The 19,383-nt window shown below is 45.9% G+C and overlaps 1 protein-coding gene across 1 annotated transcript in view; it reads left to right on the top strand.

Moving 5' to 3' along the window:
- Positions 1-19,383, top strand: part of LOC141106877 (uncharacterized) — a 211,149-nt gene that overhangs the window by 3,274 nt on the left and 188,492 nt on the right. The window contains exons 6-9 of the mRNA XM_073597806.1: positions 101-242; positions 8,345-10,254; positions 10,322-10,397; positions 18,018-18,526. Coding sequence (XP_073453907.1) covers positions 101-242; positions 8,345-10,254; positions 10,322-10,397; positions 18,018-18,526 — 2,637 coding nt within the window. The remainder of the gene's footprint in view (positions 1-100; positions 243-8,344; positions 10,255-10,321; positions 10,398-18,017; positions 18,527-19,383) is intronic.

Below are 19,383 nucleotides of genomic sequence, written 5' to 3'. Positions count from 1 at the left end.
ATCCTTGTGTTCTTCCAACGGAGGGTACATACTGAATGTGTGTCCTTTATGTCTGCCTTGAGTTGACTTTAATAGATGTTTTCTATTATTCTTGGTGTAGGGTGAAGAACGGATTAATATAAAAGCTGAGGTTAAAGAAGAAGAAGTAGAGATGTATGTGGGGGGTGATCAGCCATTCACGGAGGAGGTTGGGATGATTACGAAAAGTGAACAGGAGGACATTTCTCTACCTTTTGACACAGGTAGGTAACAGACATTGTGGAAAAAACAGGTCAAAGTCTCATTTTACTTCTAAGTATAAGGATTGTAGTGTTAAAAAAATGTTAGATAATTATCAGATCTTCACATCATCCTATAGGCAGGTTCTAAAAGGTTAAATATTTGTTTGCCTACTAAAGGGTTAATGTGTGGTGTGGTAAGAGTTAACACTTGGTGCTGTGATGTTCCTTCCCCTGCATCTGTCACTTCCTGATTCTGAACCGGATCGGACCTCGTGGTCTGTTCCTGTATGGGAGGTGATCAGTGAGGAAACTGTAAAGAGCTGAACTTTGTGGTGGAGTTTCCCCTTAGCAGTACCCCTGGATGGGTTCCAAGCAGGGCCGGGACAAGGGGTGGGCAGGGGGTGTGGCTGCCCTGGGCGCAATGGTTTACTGTAGAGATGGGGGCGCCTTCCTTCTGTTACAAGGCTGATAGGAGTAGTGATGGTGAGACAAGGGAGTGACTGATCAGTGTAGGATCCCCTAAACTTGCACATCATGAATGAGGAGTGGGTGCAGTTTGACATCTTTGCCCTGGGCACTGGAAGACCTTGTCCCAGCACTGGTTCCAAGGACTGGACTTTTGATGCTATTTACTGGGATGCAACTGAGCTATAAAAAGTTATGGACAACGCCGCACAGCCAAATCCAGTACATTATTATTAGAGAGAGAGAGAGTGGAAATGCAGTTGTGATTCTGTATATCGCTCAAATGTACTTCTATGGAACCTGGACAGAACGGTACATATAACTTTATTCACTAAAGCAGTGATTACATAGTTACATAGTAGGCGAGGTTGAAAAAAAACACAAGTCCAACCTATGTGTGTGATTTTATGTCAGTATTACATTGTATATCCCTGTATGTTGTATGTATGGTTCTCAACCTCAGTCATCAAGTACCCCCAACGGGCCATGTTTTCAGGTTTTTTTGTTTACTTTGCACAGCTGCTTTAAATCAATATCAATGACATGGTATTGATAAGAGCTATTTTATCTAAGGGAAGTTCCCCAAACATGGCCCGTTGGCGGTACTTGAGGACTGAGGTTGAGAATCATTGAATTAAAGAACCTATTGTGTAAGAGCCCTTGCACACTGGGGCGGGGGGCGGCGTCGGCGGTAAAACGCCGCTATTATTAGCGGCGTTTTACCGTCGGTATGCGGCCGCTAGCGGGGCGGTTTTACCCCGCTAGCGGCCGAGAAAGGGTTAAATACCACCGCAAAGCGCCTCTGCAGAGGCGCTTTGCCGGCGGTATAGCCGCGCCGTCCCATTGATTTCAATGGGCAGGAGCGGTAAAGGAGCGGTATACACACCGCTCCTTCACCGCTCCGAAGATGCTGCTGGCAGGACTTTTTTTACCGTCCTGCCAGCGCATCGCTCCAGTGTGCAAGCCCTCGGGGCTTGCACACTGGAATGAAAGTAGCGGCACTTTCGGGGCGGTTTGCAGGCGCTATTATTAGCGCAATAGCGCCTGCAAACCGCCCCAGTGTGCAAGGGCTCTTAGAGTAACTGTCTGTGTTAATTTGGAAGAGAAGAAACTTTACAGTTTGTTGGGGAGAACTGGGGAACAGAATGTTCAATTCAATTAAGTCTTGATGTCATGGAGTGAAGAGTGATAAGAAGGAGCCTCCAGTTCGGGGCAGAGAGAATGGTGGTGACGGGTGACAGAGGTTCTGTAGATAAGGGAAGCTTGGCACCTGGCTGGGCTCCTATGTTTGGGCCCACTGCAGACCAGAACCCTCCTAGGGGCTATGCTTAGAACCACGGTGTGCAAGGCCTTGCAAAGTGAGTGTGGTAGTTTCCATCTTTTCCATGTGCTGAGTTGTGATCCGTACCAAGCTGTCCATCTCCATCCTTTGGACACTTTCAGTACCTGTAAGCAGTGGTGTCTCCAGCTTTCATATTTAGGGGGGCACATGGGGGGACAGGGACAAAAGTAGGGGGGCAAACTATAAAACACAATTTATATATATATTTCAAAAATAGAATGCACTCCAGAGGTCTTGGTAGAAAGAGAGATGTTAGCTGAACATTGCAGCTGCAGGCAGCCACTTAGATTCAAAGCGTGTAATTGTTCTTTCAAGGTTGGGCTAACATACATGCTCATCAATGCCCCCACCCAGTGCAGCTTATCAGTGCTGTCTATCAGTACCCATCAATGCTGCCTATCAATGCCCATCAGTGCCGCCTATGATTGCTCATCAATGCTGCCTATCAGTGCCCACCAGTGCAGCCTATGATTGCTGCCTGTCAGTGCTCATCAATGCCGCCTATCAGCACCACCAATCATTGCTCATTAATGCGACCTATCAGTGCCTCCTCATCAATGCTGCCTATTAGTGCTCAATGCCCATCAGTGCCGCCTATCAGTGCAGCATATCAGTGCCCATCAGTGCTGCCTGTCAATGCCACCTATCAGTGCCCATTAGTGCCTCCGATTAGTGCAGCCTATAAGTGCTCATCATTGCTGCCTATCAGTGCTCATCAATGCCACCTATCAGTGTCCACCAGTGCAGCCTATGAGATCTGCCTATCAGTGCTCATCAATGCCGCCTATCAGTGCCACCAACAATTGCTCATCAATGCCACCTCTCAGTGCCTCCTCATCAGTGCAGCCTATCAGTGGCCATCAATGCTGCCTATCAGTGCTCAATGCTCATTAGTGCCACCTATCAGTGCCCATTAGTGGCTCCTGTCAGTGTTCATTAGGGATGAGCCGAACACCCCCCAGTTCGGTTCGCACCAGAACCTGCGAACTTTAGAACCCCCATTAAAGTCTATGGGACACGAACGATCGAAATCAAAAGTGCTAATTTTAAAGGCTAATATGCAAGTTATTGTCCTAAATAGGGTTTGGGGACCCGGGTCCTGCCCCAGGGGACATGTATCAATGCAAAAAAAAAGTTTTAAAAACGGCCGTTTTTTCGGGAGCAGTGATTTTAATGATGCTTAAAGTGAAATATTCCTTTAAATATCATAACTGGGGGGTGTCTATAGTATGCCTGTAAAGTAGCGCGTGTCTCCCGTGCTTATCACCCCTGTGACATTTGTTTTGCTGTCTGGGCTCCTCTTCAAAAGATTTCACCTCACTTTCTGTCCCAATGACAAATGTTTTTTTTAAATTTGGGGTTTTTAGTGAAACAAGCATTGGTGATAAAGCATCAGTGAAGAGGAGACACGTTTTTCCCATATTAACTCTTACAGGAGAGAATTTCCCTTCCTAGGGGTAGATTTCATCTCACTTCCTGTTGTCTCCTTCCGTTTGCAAGTAGGAGTAGTTTGTAAGTTGGATGATTGAAAGTAGGGGCCTGCCCTATATACTCTGCAGAAATTGGGGCCATAGGTGTTGGTGTTGCCACAACACTGTAAGCCCTCACAGGGCCCTGCTGTGAAATATTAGATCAAGAATTGTAATTACATGCACCTGATGAACAGGGGCAGAAAAATTGGGCCTTTGGTGGTGGTGGTGTTGCCACAACACTGTAAGCCCTCACAGTTATGCCATGTACACACGATAGGATTTTCCGATGGAAAATGTGTGATAGGACCTTGTTGTCGGAAATTCCGACCGTGTGTAGGCTTCATTACACATTTTCCATAGGAATTTCCAACACAAAAAGTTTGAGAGCTTGCTATAAAATTTTCTGACAACAAAATCCGTTGTCGGAAATTCCGATCGTGTGTACACAAATCCGACGCACAAAGTGCCACGCATGCTCAGAATAAATTAAGAGACGAAAGCTATTGGCTACTGCCCCGTTTATAGTCCCGACGTACATGTCTTACGTCACCGCTTTCAGAACGATTGGATTTTCTGACAACTTTGTGTGACCGTGTATAAAGGGCATTACTCTTGGTGGGCGCAGGAATGGGCCCTGCTGTGAAATATTAGATCAAGAATTGTAATTACATGTCCCTGTTGAACAGGGGCAGAAAAATTGGGCCTTAGGCACTGGTGCCACAACACTGCAACCCCTCACAGATGCTATAGTTGGAGCGAAGGAATGAGCCCTGCTTCAAAGAATGGCATCAAAAATTGTAACTAAGCGCCCCTGTTAAACAGGGGCTGAAAAATTGGCCCTTGGGCACTGGTGCTGGTGCCACAACACTGCAACCCCTCATGGATACTCTAGTTGGAGTGCAGGAATGAGCCCTGCTGCAAAGTATTGCATCAAAAATTGTAATTACACTCCCCTGTTAAACAGGGGCATAAAAATTGGGCCTTGGCCACTGGTGGCGGTGCCCAGAACCAAAAATGCTCTTACAAGCTATCAGCATGAACATTGAGGAGGAAGAGGATTGTCACTCAGCATCAGCATAGGCAGTCTTGAAGGGATCTATCTCACATTAAAAAAAAATCAATCGGTTACGGAATATGGCTACAGAACGCATCGGTCAGATGGCCACCTTCTCCACTGCTTCTTCTGTGACTGACCGAAGCCTCAGCAACACGTTGTCCAGGAGGACCAGGAAATTGTAACCTCCCAGGCTCTGGAAACGCGTTGCACAAACCTTTCTGCAAGGCCTCCCAAAGATGTTTCATCCTCTGCTCTCTCTGCGATGGCAAGCTAAGGTCCGCAACCTTACCCTTGTAACGTGGATCAAGGAGGGTTGCCAGCCAGTAATCATCCCTCCCCTTGATACCACGAATACGAGGATCCTACCGCAGGCTTTGCAGGATCGGGGAGGCCATGCAGAGTAGGTTTGCTGAGGCATTTGGGCCAGAGTCCTCTGGGTCACTAAGGATGACATGATCCGCAGCCACCTCCTCCCAGCCACGTACAAGTCCATGGGTTTCTTCAGACTGTAAATGATCCCTTGAAAACTGCTGCTGAGTGCCAGGCTCCACCTCCATGCTGACACAATCCTCCTCCTCTTCCTGTGTGATCGGCGGCCACACAGGAACACTGTCTGGATAAAGGGGGCCTTGAGAGGTAAGGAAGTCCTCCTCTTCCTCCCTCTGTTCTGCCTCAAGTGCCCTGTCCATTATTCCACGCAGCGTGTGCTCCAACAGGTGGACAAGAGGGACAGTGTCACTGATGCATGCACTTTCACTGCTCACCATCCTCGTGGCCTCCTCAAATGGTGACAGGACAGTGCTTGCATCCCTGATCATAGCCCACTAGTCACCACTAGTAGTATTTTGGAGGCGTGGAGGTGGAACAACCTCCAACACTACTGCACCCTGTCCTGCATCCTTCCCAGCTGCCAAAAGAGTCACCCAGTGCGCGGTGAAAGATAGGTAACGTCCCTGTCCATGCCTGCTGGACCATGAGTCAGCGGTAATATGCCCCTTACCGCTGACCGCCCTGTCAAGCGAGGCCAAGACATTGCCTTCCACATGCCGATAGAGAGCCGGAATCGCCTTCCGTGAGAAAAAGTGGCATTTGGGAACCTGCCACTGAGGAACCGCACATTCCACAAACTCACGGAAGGGGGCAGAGTCTACCAACTGAAAAGGCAGCAGTTGAAATGCTAGCATTCAACGGCTGGACATGTGGATGGCTGGGAGCAAACTTCTTTTAGTGGTGCAGCAGCTGGGGCAGGGAAATTTGCCTGGTACAATCTGACGTCGGTGTACCGATAGCAGATTGCCTGCAAGTACTTGGCTGTGACACACCTAAATCTATACCTTCATTCCTCTCAGTGCAGGTTTCAGAGAGGACTGAAGGTATAGTGGGGCTGGAGATCCCAGCTGATGAAGAGCAAGGAGAGGTCCGCTTTGTTCTTTGGTGTGGGTGTTTTAGGTACGCTTGCCAACGAACTGCATGGCAAGTCGACATATGTCTGGTCAAGCATGTGGTGCCCAAGCAGGTGATGTTTTTGCCACGCGAGATACGCTTGAGACATATGTTGCAAATAGCAGCAGTAGGATCTGATGCACTCGTCTCAAAAAAGGCCCACACCAAAGAACTTTTGGAATAACGTGCAGAGACGGCAGCGCCCTGCACATGCGGAGCTCTGCATAGTGATGCAGTTGGTGTGCTGCCCTTAAGCTGGCCACTGGAGGGCATCCTGCCTCGTTGGAGATATGCCTCCTCCTCTCTCCTATCAGGCACCCACGTGGAGTCAGTGACCTCATCATCCCCTCACTCTTCATCACTGGAGCAAACCTGGCAGTATGCTGCAGCTGGGGGAACATGACTGCCAAATTGCTGTCCTTCTTGGGCACCCCCTCTCTCTGGGCTCACGATACTGCCTTCCTCTAGCTGGGTACTATCATCAGAGCCTTCAAAACGCTGGGCATCCTCCTCTAGCATGTACCCAACACTGTGGTCAAACAGTTCGGGGGACTCCTCAGGAGAACATGGTGGGGCTAGGGAAGGAGTGACTGATGCCATTGAGCCAGGGGAAGAGGCCGCGTTGGCAGCTGCTTTGCGAGACAAAGTACCCTGAGCCTGGGTGAGAGAGGATGAGAAGGATGAGGACGGCTTGGTCATCCACTCTACCATGTCTTCCGCATGTTGCGGCTCAACACGGCAAGCTGCTGAAAAATAGGACAAGCGTGTCCCACGGCCATGTGCTGATGAGGATGCACCGTCTCCACGACCAGCACTGTTGCCTCTAGACACAGAGCCTGCTTACCCTCTTTTATGGGTTTGTGACTGTCTGCCTCTCCTTGTTGGCCTTCCAGACATACTAATGGCCTGCAGCTATTACCTTTTGTACCACCACCCCCTCCCTTTAGAATGTAAGCTCTACGAGCAGGGCCCTCCTGTACCTTTTGTATTGAACTGTACTGTAATTGTGTTGTCCCCCTTATACATTGTAAAGTGCTGAGTAAACTGTTGGCGCTATATAAATCTCGTATAATAATAATAATGTATATATATATACTGATACTGCAGCTAGCAGAATCAACTGCCTGCCTCTAGTATTATTAGTAGGAGAACACCAACAATTGTCTTCAGGTAGCTTTAGGTGCACACTGTGCAGAGGACGCACTACACTAACTAAATACTGCAGCTGCCTGCCTGTGGTATTAATAGGATCAGAAGAACACCACCAATTTGCTTCAGGTAGCTTTAGGTGCACACTGTGCAGGGGACACAGTACACTAACTGTAAATACTGCAGCGGTTTGCCTGTGGTACTAATAGGATCAGAACAACAGCAATTGTCTTCAGGTAGCTTTAGGTGCACACTGTGCAGAGGATGCACTACACTAACTGTAAATACTGTAGCTGCCTGCGTGTGGTACTAATAGGATCAAAAGAACACCAGCAATTTTTTTCAGGTAGCTGTAAATACTGTAAAAACACCTGCCTGCCTGTCAGTAGGAAGAGAATAAGAGGAACGGATCTAGCTCTACTGAATACAGTGTGTATGTATATATATATATATATATATATATATATATATATATATATATATATATATATATATACACCACTCCAATGGTCAGGGGATATGAAATACCCCACTGCTCTGTCTTCTCCATACTGAGCTGCCAGGGTGGACCAGATGGATTCTGATTGGTCAGAGCCATCACATGTAAAGCGGGGTCCTGGAGGGTGGGGAGGGGATCTGGTGTTAGTTCAGCTTTACAGTTCTTCTGTAGAGATGATCTAACCCTTTAATAAACCATTGCACTAAGAGCTTAGGTTGTCTCCACACTGATGGAGGAGGGATGGAGCCACCCTAGGACACCAGCATTGTAAATCTTGGAGGAAGGTTTTTTTTCCATATTTTGGTGTTACAGTTGTACCCAGTTCCATGCCAGAGCTCTGTGAAAGTGTTGACTGTTAGACCAAAGTGACTTTTTTTTTCTTGCTGACTCAGCTTGGAGTCCATATATGATCTGCAAACTCTTCATAATATAAAATCCAGCCAATCCGATGTAGTAACAATCCACTAACGCGTTTTGGATAATGAAGCCTCAGTCATAGCTATTTATTATTATAGAATTAGCAGATCATATATGGACTCGGTGTGAAGACTTTTCTAATTGATTTTGGAGGGAGAACAGGAGCCCAGCTGTGAGATCGGCATTTCCACTTATTCCACCGACGGGGAGGAGGAGCTAAAACTCAAGTTATTTGTCATCTACTGAGATTTATTATATTTTTTTATTTCTTTCCAACAGATGGATGTGATGTCAGGAATTCCTCGGAGAGACATCTTCTATTATCTGCTGATTGTAAGTCAGAAGATAATGTCATCACACAGGATCCTCCAGGAGAAAATCCAAATACACAAAATATACATCACAGACCTTCCTGTCCGGAGACATCAATGGATCCCTCTGATCAGGGGGAATCTTCTCATCAATCACATACTATGATTGTAAATATCCATGTAAGATCTCACACTGCAGATCGATCAACAGATCCTTCTAATCCCGAGGAATCTTCCTTACCCCATGAAGGAGATCACCGAGGTGACAATTTATTCTCATGTTCAGAGTGCGGGAAATCTTTCCCTCGGAAAAGAAATCTTATTCAGCACCAGAGAATTCACACAGGTGAACGTCCTTATTCGTGTTCAGAGTGCGGGAAATCTTTCAATCATAAAGGACCTCTTGTTAGACATCTTAGAATTCACACAGGTGAGCGTCCTTATTCATGTTCAGAGTGCGGGAAATCTTTCACTGACAAAGCATACTTTGGTAAACATCAGAGAATTCACACAAGTGAGCGTCCTTATTCATGTTCAGAGTGCGGGAAATCTTTCACTGACAAAGCATACTTTGTTAAACATCAGAAAATTCACACAGGTGAGCATCACTTTTCATGTTCAGAGTGCGGGAAATCTTTCACTTGGAAAGAAAATCTTATTCAACACCAGAGAACCCACACGGGTGAGCGTCCCTTCTCATGTTCAGAGTGCGGGAAATCTTTCCCTCAGAAAAGAAGTCTTATTCAGCACCAGAGAATTCACACAGGTGAACGTCCTTATTCGTGTTCAGAGTGCGGGAAATCTTTCACTGTGAAAGGAAAACTTATTGAGCACCAGAGAGTTCACACAGGTGAGCGTCCTTATTCCTGTTCAGAGTGCGGAAAATCTTTCAGTCATAAAGGACCTCTTGTTCGACATCTTAGAATTCACACAGGTGAGCGTCATTCATGTTCAGAGTGCGGGAAATCTTTCACTGACAAAGCAAACTTTGGTAAACATCAGAGAATTCACACTGGTGAGCTTCCTTATTCATGTTCAGAGTGCGGGAAATCTTTCACTGACAAAGCAGACCTTGTTAAACATCAGAAAATTCACACAGGTGAGCATCACTTTTCATGTTCAGAGTGCGGGAAATCTTTCACTCAGAAAGGAAATCTTATTCAACACCAGAGAACCCACACGGGTGAGCGTCCCTTCTCATGTTCAGAGTGCGGGAAATCTTTCCCTCGGAAAAGAAATCTTATTCAGCACCAGAGAATTCACACAGGTGAACGTCCTTATTCGTGTTCAGAGTGCGGGAAATCTTTCACTCGGAAAGGAAAACTTATTCAGCACCAGAGAGTTCACACAGGTGAGCGTCCTTATTCGTGTTCAGAGTGCGGGAAATCTTTCACTGACAAAGCAACCCTTGTTACACATCAGAGAATTCACACTGGTGAGCTTCCTTATTCATGTTCAGAGTGCGGGAAATGTTTCCCTGAAAAAAGAAGCCTTGTTAAACATCTTAGAATTCACACAGGTGATTGTCCTTACTCATGTTCAGAGTGCGGGAAATCTTTCACTGACAAAGCAACCCTTGTTACACATCAGAGAATTCACACAGGTGAACGTCCTTATTCATGTACAGAGTGCGGGAAATCTTTCCCTGAAAAAAGAAGCCTTGTTAGACATCTTAGAATTCACACAGGTGAGCGTCCTTACTCATGTTCAGAGTGCGGGAAATCTTTCACTCAGAAAGGAAGACTTGATGAACACCAGAGAATTCACACAGGTGAACGTCCTTATTCATGTTCAGAGTGCGGGAAATCTTTCACTAGGAAAGGACATCTTGTTATACATCAGAGAATTCACACAGGTGAGCGTCCTTATTCATGTTCAGTGTAGGAAATCTTTGATTAGGAAAAATAATCTTGTTGAATATCAGAAAATTCATACGGATGAATAGCCTTATTCATGTTCAGAGTGCGGGAAATCTTTCACTAGGAAAGGAAACCTTTTGCAACACCAGAGAATTCATAGGAGTGAGCTTCCTTATTGATGTTGTAGATCAGGGATCTCCAAACTTCGGCCCTCCAGCTGTTGCAGAACTACACGTCCCATGAGACATTGTAATACTCTGACATTCACAGACATGACTAGGCATGGTGGGAATTGTAGTTCCTGAACATCTGGAGGGTCATAGTATGAAGAGCTCTGTTGTAGACGAGTCAGCATGGTGCAGGTTTAGGAGCGGGTTAATAGTAGAGGGCGGGTACTTGTTTATTAAGCAGCTGGTCAGAGAGGCTGGTGGATGTCTGTTCAATATTGAGTTGGCCCACCCTTTGCAGCTATAACAACTTCAACTCTTCTGGGAAGGCCGTCCACAAGGTTTAGGAGTGTGTCTATGGGAATGTTTGACCATTCTTCCAGAAGTGCATTTGTGAGGTCAGGCACTGATGTTGGACGAGAAGGCCTGGCTTGCAATCTCTGCTCTAATTCATCCCAAAGGTGTTCTATCGGGTTGAGGTCAGGACTCTGCACAGGCCATTCAAGTTCCTCCACCCCAAACTCCCTCATCTATGTCTTTATGGACCTTGCTTTGTGCACTGGTGGGCAGTCTTGTGGGGCCATCCCTAAACTGTTCCCACAACGTTGGGAGCATGAAATTGTCCAAAATGTCTTGGTATGCTGATGTCTTCCGAGTTCCCTTCACTGGAACTAAGGGGCCAAACCCTGGAAAACAACAAAACACCATAATCCCCCCTCCACCAAATGATTTGGACCAGTGCACAAAGCAAGGTCCATAAAGACATGGATGAGCAAGTTTGGGGTGGAGGAACTTTACTGGCCTGCACAGAGTCCTGTCCTCCTGGAACAGGTGCATTAGATCAGGGGTCTCCAAACTGCGGTCCGAGGGACAAATGTGGCCCTTTGCTAGCCTTAGTAGGACAATAAAACTGGCCCTTTGAAAAGTTTGGAGACCCCCTGCATTAGATGATAGAGCTGCACACAGGCAGGCTTAGCCCTGTCAAAGCGCCAGCCATGAACTCGGCTCTCCCTCAAAGCAACAGTCACTCCCAGCCTGGCTAGTATTTCTGCCTTTAGCAATGTATAATCTAGGGTTGCCACCTCATCCCTTTAAAATGGAACACATATTAATGACACATGCTCTGTGGCTAATTAAGGAGGTAATTAAACTCACTTTGTGCCTTATTTGCATTGAATTAACCTCAGCAACTGTGTAATTCATATGTGTTTGGGTTTAAAGGGATGAGGTGACAATCCTAGTATAGTCCTATGCTGACTCTGAGACCAAATCACAATTCGCCAGTTGAGGATCTGCAGTCAGGAAAGGGGCCAGTACATCCACCCATTCTTTCTCAGGCAGACCTTCCCTTTGTCAGGGCTGGGCTTCTAGAAGCTCTTGTCTCAGTGCTCAAGGCTGCTCAGCTGTCGGTTAATTACCAGCCACTCATTGTTTCCACAGTGGCTCACCTGGTTACCATTATCTGCCTCATCAGTCCAGCCTACAGCCAACCCCTTCTGGCTATTTAAACTGCCTTGTTCATGTCTTTCGTGCATTCGCCCTATTTAACATATCCTGAGTGTTTCTGAGTTCCTGATAAAGACTTTGCCCAAAAAAGAACAAGGCTCTGATGAAGAAGGGTAACCTTCGAAACGCGTTAGCCAGCAGTAGTCCGTATGCCTCCTTCCTGGGACCTGGAAAACTGCTACCACTGGAATAATTGCCTCTGTGCCACATACTATGCGATTTTTTCTTCAACCTTTGTGAGTAGTTTTTATCTTGTTTTTAATTAATAAATCTGTCAAGGATAATGCACTAGGCTGGTGCGCTCTTTTTCTTCTTTTCATTAAAGACTTTGCCCGACTGACGTCCCTTCTGGTTCCTGATCTTTGGCTTCCAACTACGCTGATCTCTGGCTTCCTGATTACAAACCCTGGCTTATGTTTTGATTATGTTCCTGATCTCAAAGTAAGAAAAGTTGCGCTACATTAAATATTTCTTATGTAAGAAATAGTGTGAACCAATACCATACAGAAAACCAGGACACACCCGAATCAAGAGTGCATCCTGAGCATCCTAAACTCCTTCAGGTGATGTATACATAAATGAATTGTGAAATAAACAAAATAGCGACAGCTAAAAAAAAATCATGTGCACATCAATCAATAAATGAAAAAACAATGTCCATAAGACCATTAGTGTCCAAATACAAATAACATAAAATGAGCAGCGTTTTCTTTAGATGTGATAGAAAAAATATGTGAGTTATAATCCACAGCCTTGAGCGGTCCCCTCAAGGCAACCAAAGGACTCGAGATACCAGAGGATTCAAGTGTCCCCGCAGAGGGCTATATCTGTCTGCTCGTATGACCCCACTCTTTAGGGGGTCCACCGGTTTCTGGTAAGGGTTATCACATACAGAGTTTACATCGAGCTGTCTTTCATTTGTGGACATTTTAAGGCTGAATATCTGGGCCTTGATACCTGCTGTGGATTATAACTCACATATTTTTTCTATGACATCTAAAGAAAACGCTGCTCATTTTATTTTATTTGTATATGGACACTAATGGCCTTATGGACATTGATTGATGTGCACATGATTTTTTTTTCAGCTGTCGCTATTTTGTTTATTTCACAATTCATTTATGTACACATCACCTGAAGGAGTTTAGGATGCTCAGGATGCACTCTTGATTCGGGTGTGTCCTGGTTTTCTGTATGGTATTGGTTCACACTATTTCTTACATAAGAAATATTTAATGTAGCGCAACTTTTCTTACTTTGACATTTATTAGCACCATTAGGTATTAGATGGTTTATTGTTGCTGCTTTTTTGCTGATTTTGCTTTTGTCTTAGCGTGGTATTTACACTTTATTTAACTATGTTCCTGATCTGTACTATTTTTTTCTATTACATTAAAGGTGTGATTTTTTTTTTTACTGCATTTTCTGTCTCAGTCTGATTTATGGTTCTTGACACCCTTATTGCAATCCACTCAGATATTGTCATAGAAGCTTTGACATTATCCGTGGCTGTCATCTTAAACATGGTCCACTGCACTGCTTCACACCGGAGCCATTTCCCAGCCTGATGGGTCACTGCCCTCTGTAAACCCCACTGTCTGTTCAACCAGTAAGCAGTTTGTCTCTTATTGAGGGCAAACAACATCAACCTGAGGACAAGGTGCTTTGGGGGGACCCCAAAGGACCCTTCCCATGTTGAGGGCAAATGGACTGGTATGGTTCATGTAGGGGGGCGCTCGCTCGTCAACCTCCCCTTTCCTGGCCTGCCAGGCTGCTTGCTCAGATAAGGGTCTGGTATGGATATTGGGGGACCCCCCACACCATTAAAAAAAAAAAAAATTGGCGCAGGAGTCCTCAAACGCAAGGTGGAGGAGTGCAAGGTCTCTAACATCCACCAGCTCTGTGATGTCATCATGGAGGAGTGGAAGAGGACTCCAGTGGCAACCTGTGAAGCTCTGGTGAACTCCATGTCCAAGAGGGTTAAGACAGTGCTGGAAAATAATGGTGGCCACACAAAATATTAACAATTTGGGCACAATTTGGACATTTTCACTTAGGGGTGTACTCACTTTTGTTGCCAGGGGTTTAGACATTAATGACTGTGTGTTGAGTTATTTTGAATGGACAGCAAATTTACACTGTTATACAGGCTGTACACTCACTACTTTACATTGTAGCAAAGTGTCATTTCTTCAGTGTTGTCACATGAAAAGATAGAATAAAATATTTACAAAAATGTGAGGGGTGTACTCACTTTTGTGAGATACTGTAGGCAGATATATATATATATATATATATATATATATATATATATACACACTGCAATTGATCTCCATCCACACACTACACATGGCTGCTATGTAACAAGCACCCTGCCTTTGGACAATTATGGCTCTCGCAGAAGAGCGTGCTGTGATTGGCCAAAGCATACAGGTCAGGTGCATGGTTTGGCCAATCATCAGATGTCAATGCACTTTGATCTCGCAGTACATTATGAGGCATTCCAAATTTACGTTCGACTCGAACATCAGGCTTATCCCTACTATAGGGGTCTCTGCTAAAATATATATATATATATATATATATATATCTATCAAATACACTGCCTGCACGCCACTAATTAACCTGCCTGCCTAATCTAGCTCAATCTATCTCTGTCCACACACTATACATGGCTGCTATATAGTGTGGGGCATTTACTTAGTCCCCCTGAGCCACGATTGGCCAAAGGCACCCTGCTTTTGGCCAATTATGTCTCTCGCAGCAGAGCTTGCTGTGATTGGCCAAAGCATGCAGGTCAGGTGCATGCTTTGGACAATCATCAGACGTCAATGCACTGCGATCTCGCAGTACATTATGGGGCATTCTGCGGCGCTCGAATTTGCCACAAACACCACATAAAATTCACAATTTGACAAACGGGCGAACGCCCGATGTTGGAGTCAAACTTACGTTTGACTCCAACATCGGGCTCATCTCTTCTCTAGGGTCTCTGCTAAATAAATATATATATATATATATATATATATATATATATATATATATATATATATATATATATATATTTATTTGGGATTTATAAGTCATTTTCTAGCAAAAATTACTGATTTTAACTTGTAAGCAACAAATGTCAGAAAAGGCTTATGCTGCGTACACACGGTCAGGCTTTTCGTCTACAAAAGTCAGACGGATGCCGACGGACCAAAGCCGGCTGACAATCCGATCGTGTGTGGCCTTCCCCGGACTTTCAACTGACTTTTCCAGCCGCAAATCTGACGGACTTTAGATTTGAAACATGCTTCAAATCTTTACGTCATAACTACGTCGGACCCAGAAATCCACTCGTCTGTATGCTAGTCCGACGAACAAAAACCCACGCTAGGGCAGCTATTGGCTACTGGCTATCAACTTTCTTATTTTAGTCCGGTGTACGTCATCACGTACGAATCCATCGGACTTTTGTGTGATCGTATGTAGGCAAGTCCGTTCGTTAGAAAGTCTGCCGCAAGTCCGCCAAAAGTCCGTCGAAAGTCTGTCGGACGGGCTGTCGGACTTTTGTAGCCGAAAAGTCCGACCGTGTGTACGCGGCATTAGGCATGAAGGGGGTTTTAGACCAGAAAATCTGTCCATCCAGAGCCTCTGGTTTATGAATAGGGATGGGCTTTATGTTCGAATCGAACATGAGTTCGACTCAAACATTGGATGTTCGCCCGTTCGCCGAATAGCGAACAATTTGGGGTGTTCACGGGAAATTCGAAAGCTGAGGAACACCCTTTAAAAGTCTATGGGAGAAATCAAAAGAGCTAATTTTAAAGGCTTATATGCAAGCTATTGTCATAAAACATGTTTGGGGACCCGGGTCCTGCCCCAGGGGACATGTATCAATGCAAAAAAAAGTTTTAAAAACGGCTGTTTTTTCGGGAGCAGTGATTTTAATAATGCTTAAAGTGAAACAATAAAAGTATAATATTCCTTTAAATTTCGTACCTGGGGGGTGTCTATAGTATGTGTCATGAAGATCCTGCCAGTAACCGGCGTCCCAGGCGCACGGGAACTCGGCCACGGGTTCCATTGCGCATGCGCGCGCGTCCATGGGTGCGGTCACGCACGGGCGTGCGTGCGCACTCCCGCTGGTGTCAGGCGGGCTATTTAAACCTGCCTGTCACACTCCTTCCCCGCTGTCTGCTCTACAGCGTTCTGTGAGTGTTACCTGATCTGATCTGTGTATCCTGTTATCTGACCCGGCTTCCTGTTTGACGATCCTGCTATCTGCCTGCACCAGACCCTCTTGGCTTGCCTGACCATCCCTCTGCATTACCCCTGGTACCTCTGCTGTCCGACCGTTACTGACCACCGGCTTGTTGACCCTCCACTGTGTACATCAGCTTCCAGTCTGCTATTACATGCTGTTGTTCCTGGTTTCAGTCCAGCTTCCAGTCTGCTATTACCTGCTGTTGTTCCTGGTTCCAGTCCAGCATTCCAGGCTATCCTCTGCTGTGTTCCAGTACAGCTTCCAGTCTGCTATTACCTGCTGTTGTTCCTGGTTCCAGTCCAGCCTCCAGTCTGCTATTACCTGCTGTTGTTCCTGGCTCCAGTCCAGCGTTCCAGGCTATCCTCTGCTGTGTTCCAGTCCAGCATTCCAGGCTATCTTCTGCTGTGTTCCAGTCCAGTGTTCCAGGCTATTACCTGCTGTTGTTCCTGGTTCCAGTCCAGCTTCCAGTCTGCTAGTACCTGCTGTTGTTCCTGGTTCCAGTCCAGCATTCCAGTCTCTGTTTTCAGTCTACTCTTCAGGTTCCTGACTCCAGAGGGTGCCACCACTACTGTCTTTCAGCAACCGTTGATCCTGCCAGGCACCCATACCACTCTTCACTCCTGGCCCTCTGTCTCCATTCCAGGGGAACGGGAGTGGGAGCTGTAAGGGAGGTCTTTCTCTGCACTTCAGACTCACAACCCACCAGGTACGTGACAGTATGCCTGTAAAGTGGCGCATGTTTCCCGTGTTTAGAACAGTCTGACAGCAAAATTACATTTCTAAAGAGAAAAAAAGTCATTTAAAAGTGCTAGAGCTAGTGCCGGCTATAATGAATTGTCGGTCCGACAATACACATAAAAGTTAATTGATAAAAACGGCATGGAATTTCCCCACAGGGGAACCCTGAACCAAAATGAATAAAAAAATGCGTGGGGGTCCCCCTAAATTCCATACCAGGCCCTTCAGGTCTGGTATGGATATTAAGGGGAACCCCGCGCCAAAATTTAAAAAAAATGGCGTGGGGTCCCCCCAAAAATCCATACCAAACCCTTATCAGAGCACGCAACCTGGCAGGCCGCAGGAAAAGAGGGGGTGACGAGAGAGCACCCCCCTCCTGAACCGTAACAGGCCACATGCCCTCAACATTGGGAGTGTGCTTTGTGGTAGCTGCCCCCCAAAGCACCTTGTCCCCATGTTGATGGGGAGAAGGGCCACATTTCCACAACCCTTGCCCGGTGGTTGTGGGGGTCTGCGGGCAGGGGGGCTTATCGGAATCTGGAAGCCCCCTTTAACAAGAGGACCCCAAGATCCCAGCCCCCCCCCGTGTGAATTGGTAATGGGGTACAAATGTACCCCACCATTTAAAAAAAAAGTGTCAAAAATGTTAAAAAGACAAGAGACGGTTTTTGGCAATTCCTTTATTAATTTCTTCTTTCCCCGTTTCTTCTTCCATCTTCTTTCTTCTGGTCTTCCTTCTGTGTTCTTCTTCCTCCATCTTCTTCTTCCTCCGCTTCCTTCTCTGGTCTTCTCATCTGGCATCTTCCTCCGGCTTCTTCTCCCCCTCATCCTCTGCACGATCCACCTCAGTGGGAGTGTTCCACTGTGTTACGCTTCTGTTGAGGTGACAGTTCTTATATAATGGAGGGCGGGCCACCCGATGACCCCGCCTCCCTCTGACGAACGTGGATATCCCTATGGCTTTCCCCATGTTGTCAGACGGGGGTGGGGTCACCCTGTTTACGTAAACGGATGACCCCGTACCCCTCTGACAACACGGAGTTTTCAGGGGGAATTTTCGGGGGCGTGGTCAGCTGAGGAAGTGAATGGCTGCACTGTAAGGGAGCTTCTCTATCACAGACTCCCCTGAGTGGACTTCAAAGCGACTTGTAAGCCCTGAGAGTTTTATACCTCCACTGGAGATCAGCGGGAACACGAGGATCATGTCAGCCAAGCGGAAAACAAGAGAGGGACCCCGCAAATTAAGTGCTTTCTGTAGCCTGGCCGGGATACAGAGAGACCAAGATGGCACCAGCTCCTCCCCTCCCTGCAACACAGAGAAACATGCTGCAGGCTCAGAACAAGAGGGAGACAAGCACTTTACCTCACAGTGCCACAGCAACACTGATTCCCAGGATGATATTCTGAGCCCAGTGAAACAAAGAAGAAGGATCTCTTCTAATGAAGGTAAAACCACCAAAGCTCCCTCAGACCACATTTACACTCTAGAAAGCAACCCTTATGACGATAAACTAAATGCCATACCAACAGCAGGGCAACCTATACTAGACACAACTATCGAAGATATGATAATGTCTCTAAGGGGTGCTCTACAGCATGATATGATAAACTTTATGCATAAATCTAAGGTAGAGATTGAGGCACTGGGTGAAAGAGTGGACTATATGGAAAATAAGATGTGCGACTTCAGCACACAACGATCCAGTGGACTCCCACTTTGAACTAGAAGAAGAAGTGAGACAGCTAAGAATAAAAGTCAGAGACATTGAAGACAGAAGTAGGAGAAATAATATAAAATTCAAAGGAATACCAGAAAATGTGAATCCGGCGGATCTGAAATGCTTCATTAAAAAATGATTGCAGAGCTAATTCCATCAATTCCACAACAAGAGCTGGAAATTGATAGACCCACAGATTGCCTAAGCCGTATCATATTGCTGAGAAACTACCGAGAGATGTCATAGCCAAAATTCATTTTTTTGGAGTAAAAGATTAACTCATGCAATATGCACGCCGCCACTCACCTCTCCCTGACCCCTACGCAGGTATAATCCTGTACTCAGACCTATCTCAAGTGACAATCTTAGCTCGCAAAAACCTAAACTCGATTACGAAGATCCTGCGTAACCACAGTGTGATTTATAAATGGGGATTTCCCACAAAACTACTTGTGGACTACAAAGGTACCCCTTACTCAATCAACAGCCTGGACCAAGGCCTGAAAATACTACGTTCTTGGGGGTTAATCCCCAACATAGAGAACAACAGAATGGATACTAATACCCCTGGACCAATATCTCAAGACTGGAACAAAAAATCCTAAAAGGGCAAGATTTAGAAAAAAGAGAAAGTCCAACTCTTTTAAAAAAAACTTGTACAACCACAAGTTCCTTCCAAGTTTAAACCTCAGGTTTCTAATGAAGCTCAGGGAAGCCGGACCTCAGGGAATTCTGCACTAACCCCGACAACCCCCTGACTAGGATTA

The sequence above is a fragment of the Aquarana catesbeiana genome, linkage group LG08 (assembly GCF_042186555.1).
Source record: "Aquarana catesbeiana isolate 2022-GZ linkage group LG08, ASM4218655v1, whole genome shotgun sequence".
NCBI classification, from domain to species: domain Eukaryota; kingdom Metazoa; phylum Chordata; class Amphibia; order Anura; family Ranidae; genus Aquarana; species Aquarana catesbeiana.
This window is presented reverse-complemented; position numbering and strand designations above follow the sequence as displayed.